This window comes from Eptesicus fuscus, chromosome 13 (genome assembly GCF_027574615.1).
Source record: "Eptesicus fuscus isolate TK198812 chromosome 13, DD_ASM_mEF_20220401, whole genome shotgun sequence".
NCBI classification, from domain to species: domain Eukaryota; kingdom Metazoa; phylum Chordata; class Mammalia; order Chiroptera; family Vespertilionidae; genus Eptesicus; species Eptesicus fuscus.
This window is the reverse complement of record NC_072485.1, coordinates 47046791-47070463: the sequence shown is the minus strand read 5'-3', so window position 1 is coordinate 47070463 and position 23673 is coordinate 47046791. Positions and strand designations below refer to the sequence as shown.

The window sequence follows — 23673 nt, the reverse complement described above, 5'->3', positions numbered from 1 at the left end:
TTGAGAGCCTCCTAAACGCTTTGGATTCCATGATAAGAAAAAAAAAAAAGATTCAATCAGACAACCAATAACAGCTTCCCTCCACCATCATCACCAAAAAAGTGCGAAATGTTTAGAGAGAGGCATAGTATATGATTAGGGAGAATCACGCTCTCTGGAAGGTTAGAGAATACTTTCCTAAATAAGTGGTAATGGAGCTGAGGTCTGGGAGGAGCAGTAATGAAGCTGAGGGCTGTCTGTTTACTGAGCAGAGTAGGTGGGGCATTCCATGCAGAGGGAACAGGATATTCAAAAGCAGACTACTTGGCGAAAGGGAGGATGACTCCTCGAAGGAACTGGAAGAAGGCTCCTGAGGCTGAAGTGCAGCGTGGAGAAGCAGGTGGGAGCAGACCAGGCAAGAATGTGGGTCTTTATCTTAAGAGGGACAGGAAGCCTTGTGAGGTCATCTAAGCAGGGAGGTGAGATGACCACAGTTGTAGTTTGAAAAGATTACCCTGGCAGTGGAAAGCAAGGAATTGGAAGGTAACCAAGGCACGAAATTCAGGAGACCAGTTAAGAGGTCTCAGGTGTTTTGTGTTTTTTTTAAAAAAAGGTCTCAGGTATTTGCCTGTAAAATGGGGATAATGATAATATATACCTCATAAGCTGTTGCCAAGATTCAGTGAGCTACTACATTTTAAATATTTATTTCAATACCTGGCACATGGTAAAACACTCAGTAAATGTCATTATTGTCACTTTTATTGTCAGTTTCTACAGAGAGCAGATCTTTCTGCTTCAGGGCTGCTCCAGTGAGATGGGCTGGCAGAGGGTAGTGCTTGCTTGTTCGTAGGGTGGAAATGTAGTTTGCATGAAGTCACAACGTGGAGGCCAGAGCCCGTTAGAATGGCTTGAGAGATGATTCATGAACAACAACAAACAAACGTGTTCCAATTGCTACTGGAAACCTGCTGGAGAGACGGTAAGCCTAGCGCTGGCTGAGCTCTGAAACGTGCTTTTCTGCCAGGTGTTCCAGAGAGCAGGTGGAGGGCTCGCACCAGTGTGCAGTCGCGCGGAGGCTGGGACCCTCGCCTCTCCTCACCCCAGGCTTCCGCCCCGCCCTGCTTCCCCGGCAGAGGGTGCCAGGAGGAGGGAGGGTCCCCGGAAGGCCAGCTCCAACCGGCCTGCAGGGGCTGCCCCCTCCCCAGTCACGTGGCTTGGTGGGTGGGGACCGACCTGAAGTTAGAGAAATCCTGAGAGATCCCTGCTTCTGAGAGCGCCGCGCGCGCGTCCTCCCGAGCCCGGGCTGTGGGTGCGGGGGCTTGGGGAGGAGGCGCGGGGTGGCAACTTGCAAAGCCGAGCAGCGGCGCGGACGGCGGGACTCGGGGCATGGCCCAGCTGTCCGTGATCCCGGGGTCGGCCACTGCGTGGACTGGTAAGCGGGAGCTCGGGGAGCAGCAGCGGCTAGGTCTGGGGCGCTGCTCCGGCATGGGGCCCGCACCCCATCCCGGTCCAGGGGATGCGGGCCCCCACAACCGGAGGGGGGTGGTGGACACTTGGCGCTTCGGGTCAGTCCCGCCGGCGCCACTCCTCGCCCGCTCTTTCCCCGGAGGTGGGCTGACACGGGGATGCTCTGCAGACGTCGAGGCTGAGAGCCCGCGCCGGCGGGGGGCGCTGTGCCGGGCCCCGCCCCCGCGCGCACACTGGCTGCTCGCCGTGACGTCATGCTCGGCTATAAAGCGCGCGGCGCGCGGCTCGCGGCGCCGGCGGAGCTCGAGGACGGGGTGGCCGGGAGCCCGGAGCGGCGCCCGCGGAGCCTCAGCGATGTTCTACTCAGGGCTCCTGACCGAGGGCGGCCGCAAGGAGACGGACCTGCGGGAGGCGGCGTCGCTGCGGCAGCAGCGCCGGATGAAGCAGGCCGTGCAGTTCATCCACAAGGACTCGGCCGACCTCCTGCCCCTGGACGGCCTCAAGAAGCTGGGCTCGTCCAAGGACACGGTGAGCCCCCGCGCCCGCGCCCGAGCCCGCCTGGGGCCCCCTGCGCGGCGGCCCGTCCCCTGCGCGCCCTGCGGTCCCCGGGCCCGCCCATCGCTGCTTTCACTGAGTCACCGCCCCAGCCCCGGCCGCCGCTGCCCTCTGACTCCCTGCTGTTTCGGATTCCTCTCCATCCATCCATCCATCCCCTGCTCCAGGGTCTCTCGGGGTCCCGGTCCCCCACCCTCACCCCGGCTCTGCCTGCTCCCTGCGGGGCTGTCCTATAGGAGAAAAGACCCTGCCCTGCCTTCTTGCCCCCGGTGGCCTTCCTTTCGCATTATTCGCAGGACGGATTTGGATCGCGTGGGGCTTGAGCCTCGCAGCCAGGGCAGCCTTGCGGGATGCTTGGCCTGTCTAACGAGCCAGACGAGGTGACTCCCAGTGGGCGTGAGGAGAGGACCAAGTGGGAAGGGGGGTTTCTTGGCAGTCACCATACCAGGTGACTTTTGTTGACTCCATCTTACCCCTATGCAAAATCTTCTCCGTTTGATTTTGTTCTCACCTGCCTTTGACCTTGCATCCTGAAAGGTGACAGGAAAAGGAGGATCGAACGTAAAGGTTTCCTGAACCACAGGCATCTCTTCATCATAATCAGCTCTCCTCCTACTCCTCTCCTACCCACCCCACCCCGCAAATAGATGGAAACCAGGCTGCTACGTCTCATTGACCAGCTAACGTGTGGGGCTGGGGCTGGGGCTGGGGTGGGGTGGGGCTGGGGCTGGGACTGGGGCTGGGGCAGGGGCAGGCTTGTTCTTCTCATTAAGGAGAACCCCCAGGACTGGAGGTCTGGGTTCAAAGACCATGCTGCCCTCTAGCTATAGAAGGGGGGTGGATGGTTAAGGGTTACTAGTTTAAAGAATTGTAATTAATCCTCATTCTTCAGTCACTGTAGCGGGGCTGGGCCAAATGTATGTTTAGCTTTGTAATTTTATCCGGAGTTTTCTTGTAGTTTACTTGTTTCCTTAAATTTCCTGGCCATTTTAATCATATGGGCAATAATTTATGAAGCATTAATTAAATGTCTTTTAAACAAAAAGGTACTCTATAATTTTTCAGTATTTTTGAGCTTTTGGAATGTTTAATTTGGTGGGTGGTGGTGTGGGGGGGGGAGCATGTCAGCCTGGTTCACTGAAATTGTTATTTCCAGACCAGGAATGACTGTTGAGGGCAGAGCTCCTGAATCTATCTTTTTAAACAACCCTAATGACAGATACCAATATCAAATTTGTCCTCCCTCCCATTGGGATAGTCATGTTTAGTTATTTACATTCAGGGATGTCTACCCAGTTATCTTGCTCTGTTTTTTTTTTCAAAGGTATTTTTCCTGCACAAGTCACAGGATTGTCAATCAGGTTCATGCTCACGCAGAGTGGTGACTGAAATGTATTCCTAGGAAAAACGATAACTCTTTCTTCTCTTCTTTCACTTTAAAGAAGTCTAGATTTATTTAGCAAATCAGGTCCAGGTCTTCTTACCGCCCCGCCAAAATAATCCTAGCTCCTGGAAGCCGAAGGAACCAATAAAGAAGGAAGCATTAGGAAAAGAAGCAAAATGTGGAATATTTTTCTTCCCTTCAGCCTGGATTTAAGATATGATTGACGTTTGGTTGTCCTGAGCTGTCAAGGAGTTTCCTATCCCTGAGAAACTACCTCCCCATCCTTCTGCCTAGCATTCCTTATACTGCTTCATCCTGTGTAGGAAGAATTCCATCTGTCTTTCTGACTTCAGTCTGTCTCAATTGAACCACACAGAAGCTGATAGCATAGAACACAGGCAGTAGGCAGGAAGAAGGAAGCATCCTCAGAAAGCAGGTTATTGCCATGGATGTAACACATAGCCATTTACTGTGAGACTCTGAACCATGGTTCTCACTTCCTCCCCCCTTTCTTCCCCCCTTCTCCTCCCCATTGCCCTTGAATTGATATTCCTCTCTCACTGTTCTCACACCTTTAATGTGCAAATGATTGCACTGAAGAGCTAGAACAGATCACAGCTAGGCCAACTGTGGTAGGGTTAGGAGAACTGTGAGTACTGGGGTGAGGTGGAATGCTTAAGCTCTCCTGGAACTGATTTTGCTGCCTCAATATGATCTTAAGAGTAACCTTAGAAGTACTTTTTCACTTCATTCTATGGATATCTCTGGTAGTATAGACCAGTGTTGACTCAATTTTCTCACATTGAAGTGAAATTTTGAGGATGCCAAAGTTGATTAAATAGGCATATGGTACAAACTCAAGAGGAGGACAAGAACAGGGAGGGGATCACGAGAGATAGAGAAAGAGAGAGAGAGAGAGAGAGAGAGAGAGAGAGAGAGAGAGAGAGAGAGAGAGAGAGAGAGAGAGAGAGAGAGAGAGAGAGATAAGGAGGGAAACAGATTAGTTTTAGTTGACTCTGGGGTATGTGCCAGTGAGAAGATTGTGGGTTTCTCCTACTAGTGACCTATATTAGAATGACATTGCTGGGTTTTCTGAATTATTTACCTTTTGTGAAGCTGTTTCTGTAATTTTTGCTATTTGATACTAGCCTGCCAACTTTCTTTGGATTGGCCAAGAATACCCATTGGCAATCAAATGTGGTCTTGTTCTCTTGGCCCAGGGATGGGCCTTTGCCCTATTCCTATTGTGTGTAGTTGGCTGATACAAAGTCTGCTATGCAAATTAAGTGCATAATTAACTTATTTCTTATGTCTGGCTCTTTTATTTTGTTTGTCCTTTCATCTTGTGCTGGTTGTTGTTTTTTTCTGTGTTACATTAAGAGCCAACATCAAAGATATGAGTAATATTTTATTTGATTTAATTTTTTCAAAGTTCATGAAATTGGAGAAAAAACAAAAAGACTCCACTCTTAGAGTTTCTTTTGCTTTAGCTACCAGGCTCATAAATGATCTAGGTAAGGACTTTTTAATTTTTTAAAACCAGTCCTGTCATAGGATAATGTGCAGTCTTTTCAATATAATAATATTATTGACTATCAGTCCATCCTTTAGTTGTCCAGCAATAGAGTTTTGTTTTCCTGTCTGTGACTGATTCTGCTTATAGGCAGATGTTTTAGCATAAGTCACTAGAATTAGAAATGAAGGCCAGGGGAAGGATGGTAGACCACAGCAAAGCCAACAGACCATGAAATGACTAGCTCTGTACTCTGAGTATCTGATCTACCTGATCAGAATCTCTGTCAGAGCAGCCATGGGTGGTACCCTATAGTTTAATCATTCATAATGCCACAAAACATCCATAATCCTGCAGGTTTTGGACCAAAGAACTTTGGTATCTTGGAAAAGGAGTATGAAATACCAATATCACAGCGCGATCTGGTACAAACTGAAGATTTTCAGAACCAAGATTGCATCCTAATTACAGCAAACATTCTTTGAACACTTACTATGGTCAGAACCTGCTAGCTCCTAGGACCACAAGGAAGAAAATAACAAAATATCTCTCTACAGCGAGTTTATCCATTATGAAGAAGGACAGAACAGATTAATCTATTCTGTTCAATATTTATTGAACATGTATTACATGTTAGGCAATAACATAGGCACTGAAGATATAATAGTGAACCAAAACAGAGTTCCTGCCCTTATGGAACGTACATTCTTGTGGGGGGAAAAGGCAGAAAAAAAAACAAGTAAAAGTGGACCTAATGGGCCTGGTACCTTACCATTTGGTGTATATGAGAGACTTTTAGTTTGATGAAGAAAAAGGAATGTGCATTTTCTGCTTTGGAGTAAGGAAGATTAGTACATGTTATTTAGATAAAGTATGTTAACTGAATTATTCAAATTTCCTTTTTAACTTATTTCTGCATATTTCATATGTTGAATTCTGATAAAATGTATTAAAAATCTCTTACCTATAAAAACAAACAAGAATTGATAGTGCTAGGGAGAAAATAAACCAGGGTAAGGGGAATAGGGAGTACAGTGAGTGGCCAGGGTAGGGTAGAGTGGAACCTTGCTATTTTATATAGGATGGTTAGGGAAGGCCTCTCTGATAAGATTGCATTTTAGGAGTTACTGAAAGAAATTAGCAAATTATCTTGGGGAAGAATGTTCTAGGCAGAAGAAACAGCAAGAGCAAAGGCCTGAATTATCAGTGTGCTTGATGTAATTGAAGAATTTGAGAAGGTCATTCTGAGCAGAGCAAAATGAGCAATGGGGAGGGTGATAGGAGATAACATCGGAGAGGTACTTATAGGCCAGACTACTTATAGGTCATTGTCCAGATATTTGGCTTTTAATCAGTATACCAGTATAAGGCTTTGGGCAAAGGGGTTACATGACATGACTTCTTTTATAAAAATACTAGTAGCCCTGTGCACGAATACTTGCGCCAGTATGTCGCTGCCGCCCTCCTGTAGCTCCCCCGGCCCCCAACTCATAGCTTGCTGCCCTGCCCCCCACGTGTAGCTCTCCGCTGCCCGCCTGCTTGTAGTTTGCTGCCCCACCCTCCGCAGATCTGTGATTGGTGTTATGTGGTCGTTGTTATGCCTCAGGGTGTAATGGATAATTAGCATATTCCTCTCTTATTATATATAGGACAGGATTACTCAGACTACTGTGTGGATTAGGCTATAAAGGGCTAAGAGTAGAAGCCAGGAGACTGATCAAGTGAAAAGTGAAGGCGGCTCACAGCAGTGTGATAGCAGTGAAGGGGACCAAAAAAAATCAGGTTCTGGATATATTTTGAAGGCAGAACTGACAAGTTTACTTGATGGATTGGATTAAGGGTCTGAAAGAAAGAGTAGTAAAGAATGACCTCAAGGTTTTTGATCTAGCAATTGGAAGAATAAAATGGTCATTACTGAAATGGGTGAGACTAGGAGGAACAGGTTAGGGATAGGGAAAAAGAATCAGGAATTTGATTTTTTAACAAGTTAAGTTTGGGATTTCTATTAGTTATTCAAGTATAATTGTGGAGTAGACAGTTCACAAGAAGATAAGTAACACCACCAGGAAGCCTATGCTAGTTGCCACGATATTACAGTCACAACATGCCAGAGGAGTTCAGTGGAAGAGGGGATTAGTATGGCCTGGTGTGACAAATTTAATCAGGCCAGCATCTGATTATAGCGTCATCATTACCTGGTGAGTAAATTGACTATGAGATGGTATGGGGAGGAGACTGCCTCCAGAGTGTGCCCTATAGAACCTCCGAGTAAGAACTTACTTACAGGTTATCTAGTCCAATTCCCTGCCTATATGTGAATCCTTTCTAACAAAAATACAGTCTGCCATGGCAGCTGAGAAACCACCATCTCAGACCAATCCACAAGCAGGGAACAATCAGGAATCAGGCTGTTCTCTTTGAAATAATGTGTCTGTTGGAGCACAAGGCAAAGGCAAAGAGAACACAGAAGGCCTGGGGCAATGTGACAGCCTGCCTTATGTAGGTGCCCATGTGTTTTTGAGAAACTGCAAACCCAAGGCCAGCCTGTCTATATTCCCATGGGGTAGAATGGGTCATATGTTGTATATTTAGCTTGTAAACAAAGAAGAGAAGGCATAGATATTAGTGCCCTTTTAGATTTCCAAGGTCAGATAGAGACATGTATTTTGGGCTTGAAGTGAAAGTCCATCAGGAGTCCATGTTTACCTATAAACTATATATGAGAAAAATAATGGTGTAGGATGATTTCATGCTCTTTTAGGGAAAAATAGTGAGTGGTAAGCTGCTTCAATTTTAGGCTGAACGAGAATTTAATGTATATACACATACATACACCTGCTAACATTTGAATGCTTCATATTATGTCATTTAATCCTCACAAAAGTACAAGGTACTTACTAACTTGAACTCAGCTCTGTCTGACTCCAAAGCATATATTTTTAACTACTGCTCTAAGTCGGGTGTTGGCAACCTTTTTCCGTAAAGGACCAGATAGTAACTACATTTTTGCTTTACTGGCTGAACAGTCTCTGTCTCAAATGCTCAACTTTGCTATTGTGCAAAAGCAGCCACAGACAGTTTATGAGTAGGGTTGGTTGTGTTCCAATAAACCTTTATTTCTAGAAATGGGCAGCAGACTGGATTTGGTTTGTGGACTGTATTTGCTGACCCCTATCTCTAACTGGTTGTAATTATGGTTCTATTGCTAGCTAGAAACTGAGTTTCTCCTCTGGGAGTAAATGCTACAAAGAAGGCAGATTTCTGTCATCCTCCCTATTTTCTAGTCTGGTCCATTCTGTGGACCACAGAATCCCATTAGTTTGATTCTGTGTGGGTTCGGTGCAGCATAGGTAAAGGAATTGAGAAAGTAGTCTTAGAAGTTCTTGCTCAATTCGTCATTGTGTGGCATCCTGCAGTATAATCTATTTTCTTTCACCTCACTTTCCTTCCCACTCTACAACCTGATTAGAAGAGCTTTAAGCAAACTGTGTGCCAGATTGAGGAACCTCAACTATTTCTACCCAGAAAACAGCACTGCCCACAGAGCCCCGTTTCCTTCAGAAGCTGCTAATGGTGATGGAGGCAGCACATTTGAGCTTTCCTGGTTAGAATTTAGATGTCTAAACCCTGGTTAGGATTTAGCAGCTACAGTTCAGGAACAATAGAGAACCAGGAACTGCTTAGGTTAGTAATTGCCTTATTTAGTTAAAGCATAAAAGAAGGATTCATGTCAGGAGGATGACTTGAGAATTATGTCCAAAAGGCCATCAGAGTCCCTGCAGCACCTGCTGGCTAATGTTAGTGTGTATCTTGAAGGAAATCAGGAATATAGATGACAGCCCTTTGAAAGCCAATATTTCAATAAACATAAAAATAAACCACTCGAGCAAATTTACAAAGCAACATTCAAGGAGTGGAAACTCAAGTAGAACGAAGTATGTAATACGCAAGAACTAAAAGGACTCTGAAAAAAAGAACTAATCAAACTAATGGGATGTTAATCAAGAAAAAGTAAAGTACTTTTGAAGAAGTAAAGGGTAGAGATTTGTTTGTTCATTACTATGTCAAGAGTTGGGGATATAGTCCTGACTGGTTTGGCTCAGTGGATAGAGCTTCGGCCTGCAGACTAAAGGGTCCCGGGTTCGATTCCAGTCAAGGGCATGTACCTTAGTTGCGGGCACATCCCCAGTAGGGGGTGTGCAGGAGGCAGCTGATCAATGTTTCTCTCATCAAGGTTTCTAAACCGCTATCCCTCTCCCTTCCTCTCTGTAAAAAATCAATTTAAAAAAAATATATTTTTTAAAAAAAGAGTTGGGGATATAGCTGTGATCAAGGCAATCAAGATCCCTGCCCTTGTGGAATTAACACTCTAGTTGGGGGAATGAAATAGTAAACAAGCAAATAAACATCTTTTTGATTTATTGATTTTTATCATTATCTATTGATTTTCTATTATAATAGATAAAGGTTTGATTCTCTTACACCTCCCCATCATGTCCCTCTCCTATTATCCTATATAATAAAGAGGTAATATGCAAATTGACCATCACTCCAACACACAAGATGACCACCCCCATGTGGATACAAGATGGCTGCCACAAGATGGCCAAGCAGGGGAGCGCAGTTGTGTGTGATTAGGCCAGCAGGGGAAGGCAGTTGGGAGGGACCAGGCCTGCAGGGGAGGGCAGTTGGGGGTGACTGGGCCTGCAGGGGAGGGCAGTTAGGGGTGACCAGGCCTGCAGGGGAGGACAGTTAGGGGCAACCAGGTCTGCAGGGGAGGACAGTTAGGGGCAGTTGGGGGTGACCAGGCCAGCAGGGGAGGGCAATTAGGGGCAATTGGGCTGGCAGGGGAGCAGTTAGGCGTCGATCAGGCTGGCAGGGGAGTGGTTAGGGGGATCAGGCTGGCAGGCACAAGTGGTTAGGGGCAATCAGGCAGACAGGCAGGCAACGGTTGGGAGCCAGCAGTCCTGGATTGTGAGAGGCAGTTGGACATCCCTCAAGAGGTCCCAGATTGGAGAGGGTGCAGGCTGGGCTGAGGGACACCCCCCGCCCCGTGCACGAATTTCATGCACCGATCGCTAGTTTTTGTATAATGTTAAATAACTGTTTTGGGTTAAATCAGCATTTACTGCTTACATTATTTTGATTATGTTTATACTAGAGGCCCGGTGCACAAAATTTTGGCACTGGGGGGGGGGGGTCCCTCAGCCTGGCCTGCGTACTCTCCCAGTCCGGGAGCCCTCGGGTCCTGAACAGCAAGGGTCCTGAACAGCAAGGGGATGTCCGCTGGAGAGCTGGCCTAAGCCAGCAGGCGGACATCCCTCTTGCTGTTCAGGACCCTTCGCTCCTTACCGCCTGCCTGCAGTGGATGCGGGAGAGGCTCCCACCATCGCCACTGCACTTGCCAGTCATGAACCCGGCTTCTGGCTGAGTGGCACTCCTCCTGTGGGAGCGCACTGACCACCAGGAGGCAGCTCCTGCATTGAGCGTCTGCCCCCTGGTGGTCAATGCGCGCCATAGCGATCAGTCGTTCCACTGTTCAGTTGATTTGCATATTAGGGTTTTATTATATAGGATTATTCACAGTTGAATCAAATAATCCTATATAATAAAGGCTAATATGCACATTGTCCCCTTGACCGGGAGTTTGACTGGGTGTTCGACCAGGGTGCGGGGCCAGCCAGCTAACCACCACGGCCCCTCTCCCGATCGGCCCCATTGGGGCGGGCTAGCCAGACCCTAGCCATGCACGAATTTGTGCACCGGCTTCTAGTGTATTATAATTGTTTCCTTTCTCATATACATATTAGTTTTTTTCAAGATTACTAATTCCCTAGTCATTTACTTACTTAATTCTTTTTTTAAAAAAATATTTTTATTGATTTTTAGAGAGAGAGGAAGGGAGAGGAGAGAGAGAGATAGAAACATCAATGATGAGAGAGAATCATTGATTGGGTGCCTCCTGCCCACCCCCTACTGGAGATTGAGCCTGCAACCTAGGCATGTGCCCTTGACCAAAATTGAACCTGGGACCTTTCAGTCCGCAGGCCAAACCAGGCGCTCCACTGAGCCAAACCAGCTAGGCCAATTTACTTAATTTTCTGTGTAAAATTTAAATCTACTTCAAATGCCTTAAAACTAAAGATGATCTAGCAGGTCCATTTTTTTTTCTTTTCTTTTCTTTTCTTGGAGACATTCTTCCTGGAGCCCTCTATCTTCCCATTTCATTTTGAACTGGTGGCTCTCAAGACCTGTTATACAACCTGTCGACTTTTCCTTCAACACCATTCTTAGGATGTCCTTTGCCTGTCTTCTCTATTGGACCTTTCATTTCTTGGATGCTATGCTTTCTTTCCTTGTTTGCTGGTTTCCCTCACTTTGGTGGAGCATATCCTTCAGTAGCTTCTTGAGAATGTATGGGAGCTACCTGCTGAATCTTGATTGATAGTTTGACTAGGTCTAGAAATTATGTACTGCCAGGTTTTTCATTGTCTTTTAGTTTCCGTTATTACCATGGAGCAGACCTACGCCAATGGATGGTTCCTAATTCTTTGTATTTGTATTATCCTTTTCTCTTTGGAAGCTTTTAGAATCTTGGTCATCTATGATATTCTAGAAATTCATAGTGATGTGAAATCTTGGTGTGGATCCTTTTTTTAAAATATATTTTGTATTGATTTCAGAGAGGAAGGAAGAGAGAGAGGGAGATAGAAACATCATGGTGAGAGAGAATCGATGGATCGGCTGCCTCCTGCACGTCCCCCACTGGGGATCGAGCCCACAACCCAGGCATGTGCCCTTGACCTGGAATCGAACCTGGGATCTTTCAGTTCGCAGGCCGACGCTCTATCCACAGAGCCAAACCAGCTAGGGCTTGGTGTGGATCTTTTTCTTTCATTATGCCAGGCTCGTTGTGGGCCCTTTCAGTCTTTGAACTTATATCCCTCAGTTCTGGCTTAGTATGCTACGTCATCTTCACTTGTAGTTGTTTTATAAATCTGACAGTGCATAATTTCTAGCCTAGCCAAACTATCAACCAAACAGAGTCTTTTTATTTACTCTTACAAATAGAATAAACTTTTGGTATTCTTCCCAGTTGTCTGGGCCAAGTGGGAGTCTTACGCAGACTTTATCCTAATCTGTTTCCAACCTTAATTGTACTCTCCAACTGTAGAGGTTCTAATACCTCTAACTCCACAGCCTTTTTAGTATTTTAGTTTGAGTAGGAAAAATGCTTTTACAGCTAGACCCCAAAATATATAATAGCTGAAACTTAATAGTTTAGTTTTTCTTAAGTAACAGTACTAGTGGAAAGGTCAGTAAGATAGCCCTCCTTTATAGTCATTTAGGGACCCAGGCTGACAGTGACTCCTTTGTCTTCAACATGTGATCTCCAAGAAGGTTACCATCTCCATTCTGGCCAGTCAGAAGAGGAAAAGAACATGGAGAGTGTGCACAGATTTTTATGGGCCAGGTCTAGAAGTGGTGCATGTCACTTACACCCATATTCTGTTTGCTAGAACTCGGTCATATGGGCATGCCCATCTACAAGGAAGGCTGGGAAGCATAATCTAGGAATCTGCCTAGCAAGAAGAGGAAAAGATGGGTTTTGATGAGCAGCTGGCAGTCTTACCACTCCAGCCTTCTGTGAAGTAGAATGGTATGACACACTTAGCTTTCTCTAGTCTAGTTCACTTACCACTTTTCTGTCGCTTTTCAGATTCCAAAATTTTGTCAGCATCTCTCTCTTTATCATTTTCTTTACTGTTCTTTTTGTTATTCTAGTTTTAGGCCTTTCTTATTCCTTGACTACCAATCATTTTAGTAACATTTTGGTTCAGAGCAGAAGTAAATGTGTAGTTATACTGTCATTGAAAACATGTAGGCTTAATAAAAATGACCAGAGAAACACATCTTGGACATTTATATGGGTTTATTGGCTGTGAATTTTCAACTCTCGAACTATACTATGAATACTTTTAGTTATGAAAATGAATGAATAGAATTATATGTACTGACAGGAAAATACCTTTCATATGTTAAACAAAAACAGAACATTTTAGAACAGTGTTATAGTGTGATCTTATTTTTGTATATGTTTGTAACTGTATTAACTTTTTAAAAAGAATAGACTTCTGCCTGGCCAGTGTGACTCAGTGGTTGAGCGTCGACCTATGAACCAGGAGGTCACGGTTCAATTCCCAGTCTGGGCACATGCCCGGGTTGCGGGCTTGATCCCCAGTGTAGGATGTGCAGGAGGCAGCCGATCAATGATTCTCTCTCATCATTGATGTTTCTACCTCTCTCTCCCTCTCCTTTCCTCTCTGAAATCAATTAAAAAAATTTTTTTTAAATAATAGATTGCTAAATTTAATGGTTATTTATAGGGAGTGGAACTGAAAGGGGGTTGAGAGGTTGGTGAACCTTTCTCTTTTAATTTTATGTACTTCAGTGATGTATGAATATTTACATTGAGCATGTATTGTGTTTGAACCTTCTTTGGTTACTAAAGAAAGGAACAAACAAAGGAATACAGTCACCGCTCAGTATCCATGGTAGATTGGTTTCAGCTTCCGCACCCCCAATACTAAAATTCATGGATTTAGTCCCTTAAGTAAAATGGGGTAGCATGTGTATACAGGCGACAGCTGGGTATGCCTACATATCTCTTGATTCATGTGGATTCAGCATAGTGCTCAGTGTGTGGCAAATTCAAGTTTTGCTTTTTGAAACTTCCTGAGGTTTTTTCCCCCGATTATTTTCAATCCAGTCCTCCATACCCACAGGCTTTGAATCCACCGATTCAACCATCGGTGGATTCAAAGCCTGTGGGTATGGAGGACTGACTATAGTCAGCAGGGCTAAATGCCCTAGAGCAGTCAAGTAAAATGAAGGCTGAAAAATATCTATCAGATTTGGGAATTAGGAAGTCATTATTGGTGCTATGAATTCAAAAGTAACTCATTGAAGAAATTATAGGTATCAGGAACTAGATATAGTGATTTCAACTTTTCTTTAAAAAGACCTCTCACGACAAGGGTGTGATTAGAGGGGGGTATAGAGTTGAGGAGGCAGGGTCTGAGGTTTTTCTCCCCAATACATGAGAACTTTGAGTATGTTTTATAGCTTGTGGAGGAAGAGTCCAGTAGGAAGGGAGGAGAATTCAAGAGAGATGACTTCAAAGAAAATAATTTTAGAACTTTCCTCATTTACCTTATCTATCCAGTGGTGATTAGACTCCTCTGCAAGATTAAGAGTAACCAGATAGCCCTGGCCAGTGTTGCTCAGTGGTTGGAGCATCAGGGCACATGCGGGAGGCAACCAATCGATGTGTCTCTCTGACATCATTCCCTCTCCCTCTCCGTCTCCCTCTCTCTTTTCCTGCCTACCTCCCTTCCACTCTCTCTAAAATTCAATGGAAAACAAGTCCTCGGGTGAGGATTAGCAACAACAAAAAAGAGTAACCAGATAAAGTGGTCAGCAAAACGATGTAGAAGAAAAGCCCCAAACTTTCTGAGTTGGACTTGCTGGAAACAAACACCCTGCTGTAGTATGATTTAAGTTAGGAATCCAGGCTTATTAATGAGAGAAATAAGAATGAAGAATTTCTGTTTCTTTTGAGGAGCAAAGCATTCTCCCAATGGCACATCAGGAAATCTGACAGAGTTAGCACTTCCTCTGGCTCCTTATCAAGTTAAGAAGCTCATTTTCTTTAAAGTGTCTCTTTCTCTCCTTTTCTCAAGAATACTAATTTAGAATCTGCTTTGCCAAGAATCAGTGTATTTCGGGAATATGTTTCTTCACCTCAGCAGGGTTACAGTGAGTCATGGCTCTGACTCCATGCTTCCTCAGAAATCTGTAAGGTGGTGGAAAATGAAGACCTTCTCCTGTTCTTCCCCCTTTCCTGGGAAAGTTCTAGGCTCTGGGCTTCTAAGAATGACTCTCTTCCACCTAGAACTGGAGGGCTATCTGGTATGTGTTACATAGAAGCTTACGGTTAGATGCTATACTTTGAGGGATTTCGAATGTTAATGTAAACTGGGAATAAGATGCTTTGTGTAGAAATTTCTCAGGTCAAACAACTTCTTATCAAGAGGTAGCTTATACTTTCTAGAGGCCACTGTGGGTAGAAGCAGTAGAGAATGGATATATCTGCCCTGGGAACTCTCCTAAGCTCAATCAAAGAGCAGATTTGAAATCACAATCCTCATTCTGCTTTCTAACATGAGGTATCCTGACACAGATATAAGGTCAAGTTAAGTCCCCCGCTTCTTGGTCAGTCTCTGCCCCTTATATACTCCCACTTTTTGGCCCATTGAAGAGACGGGCATGGATGACTAGCATATGGCAGGAGCTGTCTTTTACTCCTGGAGATTTAGAGGATGTCAGTAAGGATGATTCCTGTGGGTTCTGCCACGTTCCAAAGTGTGTCTCCTGAGAGGTTTGCTCAGCAGGTCTGAATTCCTGTCTTCCCACCCCATCCACCCATGGGTGACTCACTCAGCCCTCAGGCCACTAAGGCATATATATATCTGGGTCCAAAAGCTAAGACTGTAAGAGAGTGAGACTTGAAATAGAAATAGGCAGAGCTTCTGACAACCCGTGCTAGGTAGGTTTCTTCGGCCTGTGAAATAAGCTGCCCCTTCTGTCAGTCCCCTGGAAGATACACCTATTCCACATAGACTAAAGCCACTCTTCTCTTGAAATGCCTTTGTGAAGGGCGGGAAGGCAGTAGGCCCAGGAAGTCCAAATCACAAGTGTCTTTCAGTTCTCTTTAGCCACACACTATTCTTTGGCCCCATCCCCATCTTTCAGTGTCCCACCTGGCTCTTTCATTCAGAGTGGCCTACTTGCAAATTGGTTTATAGTACCTGCTCTGACAGTACCAGTGGAGTCCCTACTTGAAGGAAGACTAGATAAGAAGCAGACGTAGAGCTCAGTTATGTGAAGCTCCTGCATTGTTTCAGCAGCACCTGGGGGACAGTGGGAGAAGGGGAAATGACCTGTCATTAAGAAGACTCTGCTTTCTATTCCTCAAGCAACCGCATAACATCCTGCAGAGGCGCCTCATGGAAACCAACCTTTCTAAGCTCCGAAGCAGTCGTGTCCCGTGGGCCTCCAAGACCAACAAACTCAATCAGGCTAAGTCTGAGGGACTGAAGAAGTCTGAGGATGATGAGATGATTTTGGTTTCTTGCCAGGTAATGTTCTGAGAACAGCTTTTCCAGGGTTTTCTGGCGGGTAGGATTTGGGCTCGTTATAATCAGAAGTGGGTCTCTCACCTCAAAATTGTAGAGTATGGGTCATATCATGGGATTCATAAGTGAGTTTCAAGGAGGGCACTCCATGCAAGACAGAAAGTGTGTGCAGTATTTTGTATGTGTGTGCATCGTTATGGGAAAAAGGACCAAAACATTCAACAGATTTGCAAAGGGCTATGTCACACACACACACACACACACACACACACACACACACACACACACTACTTGATAGAATGAAAAACCCAAAGTCCTTTGGGATCTTCTGTCATCTCTAGATTGAGCAAGAAAAAGGGCCCCTCAAAGGAGACTTAGCAGTGGGTAAAGATGGGACACTACAAACCCATAATTGTGAAGATGCTCTCCAAACCTGCCTTTCACATGACATCTGCGGCTGCTCTCTGGGTCTCCCTTCCCTTGCTCCTATTGAACAGTATGTTCCTCTCCACAGTGTGCTGGAAAGGATGTGAAAGCCCTGATTGACACAGGCTGTCAATATAATCTCATCTCTTCAGCCTGTGTGTATAGACTGGGGTAAGTAGCTACTTGTACTGGGTGGAATTCAGATGCCAATCACTCTGCCTGAGTCTATTTTGATGTTAGAGATGGTGAGGGTCTCCACAGAGGCTCCAAGAGAAGTGTGCAGAGCTCAAATATCAACTGGAACCAGTCCTTAGTAGCGGGACAGAGTGAGGGATCTCACACACCTGGGAGAATTTTGTGAGCCAGGCAAGCCTCAGACTTTCCATTAACTCCCACCTGTTAAGTTTTGAGAAAAGACATGAGAGCTCTGGAGAGAATGTGAGACTCTTGGTTTATTGTGTGCCGTGCCCTGTTCCTGATTTGTGACCTGCCCAGATAACAAATTAGGAGGAGCTGTCCTGTTGATGTAGCCCTGATGAGTAAAAGCAGGGAATGTGGTTGGCTTTAGCTTAACTCAGGGTCCTTCTGAAGGTGACACTGCCTGTCCCCAAAAGCATCAAACTGAACTTAGAATAGGATTGCTATAGCTGCCAGGCCTGAACCATCATAGGGGTCATTAACCAATAGTCTTTTAGTGCCTTTTCTTTTTTTTTAATGAATCTTTATTGTTCAGATTACAATTGTTTCTCCTTTTTCCCCACATATCTCCCCACCACCCAGTTCCTACCCCCCCTCTACCCTTACCCACCCCCCCGCTGTCCTTATCCATAGGTGTATGATTTTTGTCCAGTCTCTTCCCATACTCCCCACACAGACACCCCTTTCCCCCTGAGAATTATCAATCCACTCCCATTCTATGCCTGATTCTATTAAGTTCACCAGTTTATTCTGTTCCTCAGATTTTTAATTCACTTGACTTTTAGATTCACTTGTTGATAGATATGTATTTGTTGTTCATAATTTTTATCATTCTTCTTCTTTTTCCTCTTTTTAAAGAATACCTTTCAGCATTTCATATAATGCTGGTTTGGTGGTGATGAACTCCTTTAGCTTTTTCTTATCTGTGAAGCTCTTTATCTGCCCTTCAATTCTGAATGATAACTTTGCTGGGTAGAGAAGTCTTGGTTGTAGGTTCCTGCTATTCATCACTTTGAATATTTCTTGCCACTCCCGTCTGGCCTGCATGGTTTCTGTTGAGAAATTAGCTGATAATCGTATGGGAGCTCCCTTGTAGGTAACTAACTGTTTTTCTCTTGCTGCTTGTAAGATCCTCTCTTTGTCTTTTGCTCTTGGCATTTTAATTATGATGTGTCTTGGTGTGGTCCTCTTTGGATTCCTTTTGTTTGGGGTTCTGTGCGCTTCCTGGACTTGTAAGTCTATTTCTTTCATCAGGTGGGGAAAGTTTTTGTTCATTATTTCTTCAAATAGGTTTTCAGCATCTTGCTCTCTCTCTTCTTCTGGTACCCCCATAATTCTGATGTTGGTTCGCTTGAAGTTGTCCCAGAGGCTTCTTACACTATCTTCAACCTTCTGAATTCTCTTCTCTTCATGCTTCTCTGGAGGAGTGTCTTTGGCCTCTTTGTATTCCAAATCTTTGAGTTGATTCTTGCAATCCTCTAGTCTGCTTTTGGGTCTCTGTATAATATTTTTTATCTCAGTCAGTGTATGTTTAATTTCTAGTTAGTCCTCATTGAATTTATCGGCCTTTTCTATGAAATTCTTGAAAAACCTTATAACCGTGGTTTTGAACTCTATGTCCAGTCGCTTGTTCTCCTCCATTTCTTTGGTTTGTGATCTGTTTCCTTGCCTTCTCATATTCTCTGCTTCCCTAAATTGGTAGGGTAGTTTTGTGTACAAGGTGTCTTATTGGTTCAACAGGTCAGCCTCCCAGTTACTTGAGGTGGACACTCTTGGTGTACCCTTGTGTACTGTGTGTCCCCCAGCAGGAGCTACAGCAAGGGCTAGTTTTCTCCTCCTTTGCTTGGGCGGTTTTGGAGCAGTCTGACTGGAGCTGCAGTTAATTTGGTTGAGCTGCCCCAGAACAGGCCATTTATATGCAAAAGCCGCTGAGTGGAGCCTGGGCGGGTTTGTAGAATGTGCGGGGCAGGGTCTCAGGGTGGGGCGGGGTCTCAGGGCGTCACTAGGCTGGAGCGTGGCCAACGGCGATGGCTGCCGTCAGCTGTCTCTGCCTTTCCACTTTTCCAAGTCCCTGCGCCCTGCGCTCCAGCGCAGTAAACAATGATTGCTGGGCGCACCTCTGCAAAAAAGTCACTCTCACTTTCCCACCCGATGGCCGAGAGTCCAGCTTCTCCCCGTAGGTGCCTGGGTCCCCCGAGTGTCCCCAGAAACTGGATTTCAGAGTGATCGGGAGCTTGTCTCCCTGCGGGTTGAAGAAAAGCCGCGCACCCAGCCGCCCGCCGCCGGCCCGATTCGCGTGCCTCTGTACCTCAGCTTTTCAGCGATTGTGTTCCTTTCTCTTCTTAGTTGTAAATCCTCCACTCAGCCAGCTTTCCCATGGTTCTGGGTGGTAGACGTTTTTGTCTTTTAGTTGTATTTTTGAAATTGTTGTGTGAGGCAGCAGATTAGTTGTTTAACTATGCCGCCATCTTGGTTCCTCCTAGTGCCTTTTCTCTCTTTGAAAAACATATATTATGAGATCTTACTGCTGAGCTTGCTGGGTATTGGGTGTGAGGGGCAGACACCTCTCAGAATTGATTGTCTTCAGTTCTCTGACAGATATGTTCTTCTTCCTTTTCACTCCATCTGTACTTCGATTTCTTCTTCCTTCTCTTTCCTCCAAAGTACCAGATGGGCCCAGAATTGGATCAACCCAACATTCTTTTCCACTTCTGTATCCCTAAGTACAATAAGTCATCCCTTAGCCCAAATCTCTGCATTGAAACAATCACTAGGGTAGATATAATGGCCCATTTTAAACTATTTTCATGATGTCCATATTCTTAGGTAGGGCTTGCACAAGACTTGATTTGTGTAATCAGTGTCCTCTGCTACATGACCATTTTCATCTTGTTTCTACCCTGTCCTCAACCCTCACCATCATTGTGACTCTCTGAAGCAGCCTCTGTGGGTTTTGTACATACAGGGTGGGGGGGGGGGGGAGTCCAGGACTCAAGTGCTCTTGTGGGAAGAATCCTGAGCTTTTTAATGTGGTGAAGAGATGAGACATAGTGCACCATGATGGTTCCAGAAAGACTAATCATGTCCTTGCGCATAATTACTAGTAGGTAGCAGACTGCCATGATTCCAGACAAATTAATAACCATCTGTAAAGCTGCACTTATTTTTCTTTTGGATGGGTTATAACACCAAAAGATAGGAAGTGGAGTAAAGCAAAAGTACTGGCACAGAAAGCCCATAATTAAGTATTTATCCACCAACCCATAATAGCTCGGGTGCTAGCTGTTCCAATCACATTACATAACTGTGAAACCTTGGCGCTGTTTTTTTCCTTCTTCCTCTGTAGAGACAAGTTAAATTAATTGGGACTTTCTCCATGACATTTCTTGCTGATATCAATATCAATGCACTTACTGACACTAAACTTAGAGCCTAAGACTAAGTGATGAGGGTAGACTGAAATGAAAAAGATATAGAGAAAATTAGATATTGAACAGAGTATCTTCTAAAAGTAGACCTGACCTGCCCTCTCTGGGATCTATTATCCACAGATGGGTAAAAGGACATGTTAACTAAACTTGCACACAGGTGGGAATGTTAGGATGCAGAATAGATTCTCTGAGTGAGTCAACTCTTACTTTTATCAGTGCACACAGTGTGGTATCTCTTTGAGAACAGGAAATGAATCTTTAGTTTTCTTTATATTCCCTGGTTTATAGTACCTGCTCTGACAGTACCAATGGAGTCCCTACTTGAAGGAAGACTAGATAAGAAGCAGATGTAGAGCTCAGTTATGTGAAGGACATTTTGGCATGTTTAGGACCAAGTGCTGAAACAAAAAGCATAGGCTGGCTAGCACTTTCTTGGTAAATTAATCCCAGGAAATCCTTGGAAAATTCCGACTATGGGTGAGAAGGTAGACATTGCCAGATTCTGTCAGAAACCTCTGGTATCTTCTCCTCTGGTGCAGACTCAAGGAGCATGTCAAATCTCACAAGCATGAAGGAGAGAAGCTTTCTCTTCCCCGGCATCTGAAAGTAGTGGGGCAGATTGAGCACCTAGTGATCACACTGGGCTCCCTTTGCCTGGACTGCCCAGCAGCGGTGGTTGGTAAGTAGAATTGGGGACCTGATCTATGGACCCTAATGTAAATCTTCCCCCTACTTCTAAAACCACATGAGATCTCATGCCTGACTTCTTCAAAATCCCAGGTTTTCACTTTTCTGTACTATAGACCTTGTCCCAATTTTTGCCTTCCATAGTACCAGTTGGACCCTGGGCTACATTCAAGGCAAGATGAGAATTACTCTTAAAAAAAGGGGAGGAAAGACAGCAAACATTTTGTGTGCCAGTGAAAAGGGTCCTTCAGAGATTTCCATGAGCTCGTTTGAGGTAGAGGGCAAGATCCTCTTACTCCTTTTCCATAAATCCCTTGATAATTTCCCACCATCTCATACTTTCCGTCATGTACTCTATTCTAGACTACTTATAAGTTCCTGGCTTTTATTTAAAAGGTACCTGAGTTTGAATCTTGGTTAAAAAGACCTGAGTTTGATTATTAGTTCTATCACCTTTTTGCTATAATAATCTGGGAAAATTACTTAAGTAGATGAACAACAGATATTTATTAGATGGATGCAACAGATGATTATTGGATGAATGGACAGATGGATGGTTGGTTGGTTGGTTGGATGGATAGAACCTAATGGTGATAAGGCTGACTTCTAAACCAGTATAGAAATGGTTGAATTTTAATTATTTTTTATTAGAGGACAATGAGAAGAACTTATCCCTTGGTCTCCAGACTCTCCGATCTTTGAAGGTAGGATTGATTCTACTTTCCCTTTGACACTTTCTTTCTGAGGCAAGAGTAATTTTTTTTTTTCAGAGAGGAAAGGAAAGGGAGAGAGAGATAGAAACATCAATGATGAGAGAGAATCATCAATCAGCTGCCTCCTGCATGCCCTCTACTGGGGATCAAGCCTACAACCCAGGCATGTGCCCTGACTGGGAATCAAACTGTGACTTCCTGGTTCATAGGTTGATGCTCAACCACTGAGCCATGCCGGCCAGGCAGGGGTCATCTTCTATGGATACCTCCACAGTGAGATAATTGACAGTGAATCTCCTTTGTTTTCAGTGCATCATAAACTTGGATAAGCACCAGCTGATCATGGGGAAAACAGACAAAGAAGAAATCCCTTTTGTGGAGACAGTTTCTTTGAATGAAGACAAGTGAGTGTCCAAATGGGTCAGATCAAGTCAAATTCATTTGCCATTAACCAGAGGATTTCCCATATAGGATACTGGGTTGTGTCCTGTCTTTGACCTTCAGTCATACCACAGATACATCTCTCCCTACTCCCAGATTTTTCACCATCTTACAAAACCCTCTAGCTCACATTTCAGAATGAACAGTGATGATACTGCACAGAGTGATGGGGAAAATGAGTAGCATTTAAACTAAACTTGTACTTGCCTTCCTAACTTCCTTGAATTTGGTATCATTTCTTCTGTTTCTTTTCCATTTCAGCACTTCAGAAGCATAACTACAGCCTGCAGCATATGCACACACACCAGGTTGACAGATTGAGGAAACTGGGTTTGAACCAAATGCAGTAGCAACTTGCTGTGGACCAAGTCCTTTTCTCTAATAGAAGCTCCAGGGCTCCTTCCCACCCAAACCTCTCTAGACTTTAGTCTGTGCTTAGAGATCCTGTCTGATTATAGCCATTGTTTTTTACTCCTTTGATCACTTAATTTCTAGACCTTTTTGACACTGCCAGGTCTCACTTGTGGCCTATTTTTATGCTTCTTCCAGGAATTTGCTTTTATTTGTCAAATATAGGAGCTGCCAGGTTCCATTTCTCCATAAGTACACTTGCTTCTTTTCCTATAGCTAAAATGTATAATAAACAGGAACCTGACCTTTATCTCCTTTCAGCTGTTTCAGAGAGGTGCAGGATGCCTGTGTCTCAGAATCAATATTTCTTCTCATTCATTCATTGATTTCTCAAGTATGGATAGAGCTGAAATCTAAAAGAGCCCAGAAACATCATATAAAGTTCCAGAGAGGCAAGTGAATTGCCTAAGCTCATATATGGAGTCAGTGGCAGAAGGGACCTAGAACTGAGACCTGATAAGCCAAGGCTATGTTCATTCTCCCTTACTACTTCATTTGTATTCCAGCCTTGAGAGGAAGATGAAGAAATGAGGGCTTGTTAAAAGGTAGGGTAGGAGAAGAGTATGCTTTGGAGATGGATGCAAGAAGAATCTGGGTAGATCTCCTTCCTGTGTGCTAAGCCCACTAAAAGTCCCCCCACCCAAATTGACACTTTTAGGACCTTATCTTAGTGCCTAAAAGCTGAGGGTACAAAGATCAATGAGATAGTCTTTCATGTGGAATTTTTTGGAGGGGAGGAGGAGAAGGAACCACAGACAGAGAACATTAATTACTCTCTCGGATGGAATTGAAGCCTTCAGTAAATAATCTGGGCATCATTGTTAGACATTAATATTCCCAAGATCCAGTCACTATCTCTGTATAGACTCTGGATCTTTGTCTGCCATGGACTCAAGTAGCTGAGAACAGGAGTAGGTAAAGAAGACCCAGAGCAGGTCTAGACTAGAAGGGAGTACTAGGTAGAATCGGTTGGTGGGAAGGCCTACATAGGGAAATCTTTCTGGGATGGTCAGGATGAAACTTCAGGCCGGGTATTGAGGATTGGGAACTCTTCAGCTCTGTCCTGGTATTAGGAAAGAGGCAGGGCGGAGGGGGTGAGGGAGCGGGGGGGGGGGGGAGGGGGACAGGCTGGCAGTATTAAGGACAACTTTTTCTGACTGCCCAATATTTCCTGACCCCTCTCAAAGTGTTGAAAATCACAGGGACTTCTCGGACTCTTTGTTGGGGGTGTCATCTTGGGCACACAGATACCTATAGTAGAATTTCC

General features: G+C 44.6%; 1 protein-coding gene across 2 annotated transcripts; it reads left to right on the top strand.

Annotated features, from left to right (window-relative positions):
• Positions 1-1250: 1250 nt before the first annotated feature.
• On the top strand, positions 1251-23489 carry NRIP3 (nuclear receptor interacting protein 3). 2 transcript variants are annotated; one of them, XM_028159888.2, is made up of 8 exons: positions 1251-1414; positions 1817-1977; positions 15941-16102; positions 16614-16696; positions 20694-20833; positions 21493-21545; positions 21864-21958; positions 22257-23489. In XM_028159888.2, the coding sequence occupies exons 1-8, from the start codon at positions 1369-1371 to the stop codon at positions 22270-22272; spliced, it is 756 nt and encodes a 251-aa protein (XP_028015689.1). In that variant the 5' UTR covers positions 1251-1368; the 3' UTR covers positions 22273-23489. The 2 variants fall into 2 exon arrangements, with proteins under 2 accessions (XP_028015689.1, XP_008149274.1); XM_008151052.3 differs by lacking the exon at positions 1251-1414 and having other exon boundaries at positions 1756-1977.
• The last annotated feature ends 184 nt before the right edge of the window (positions 23490-23673 follow it).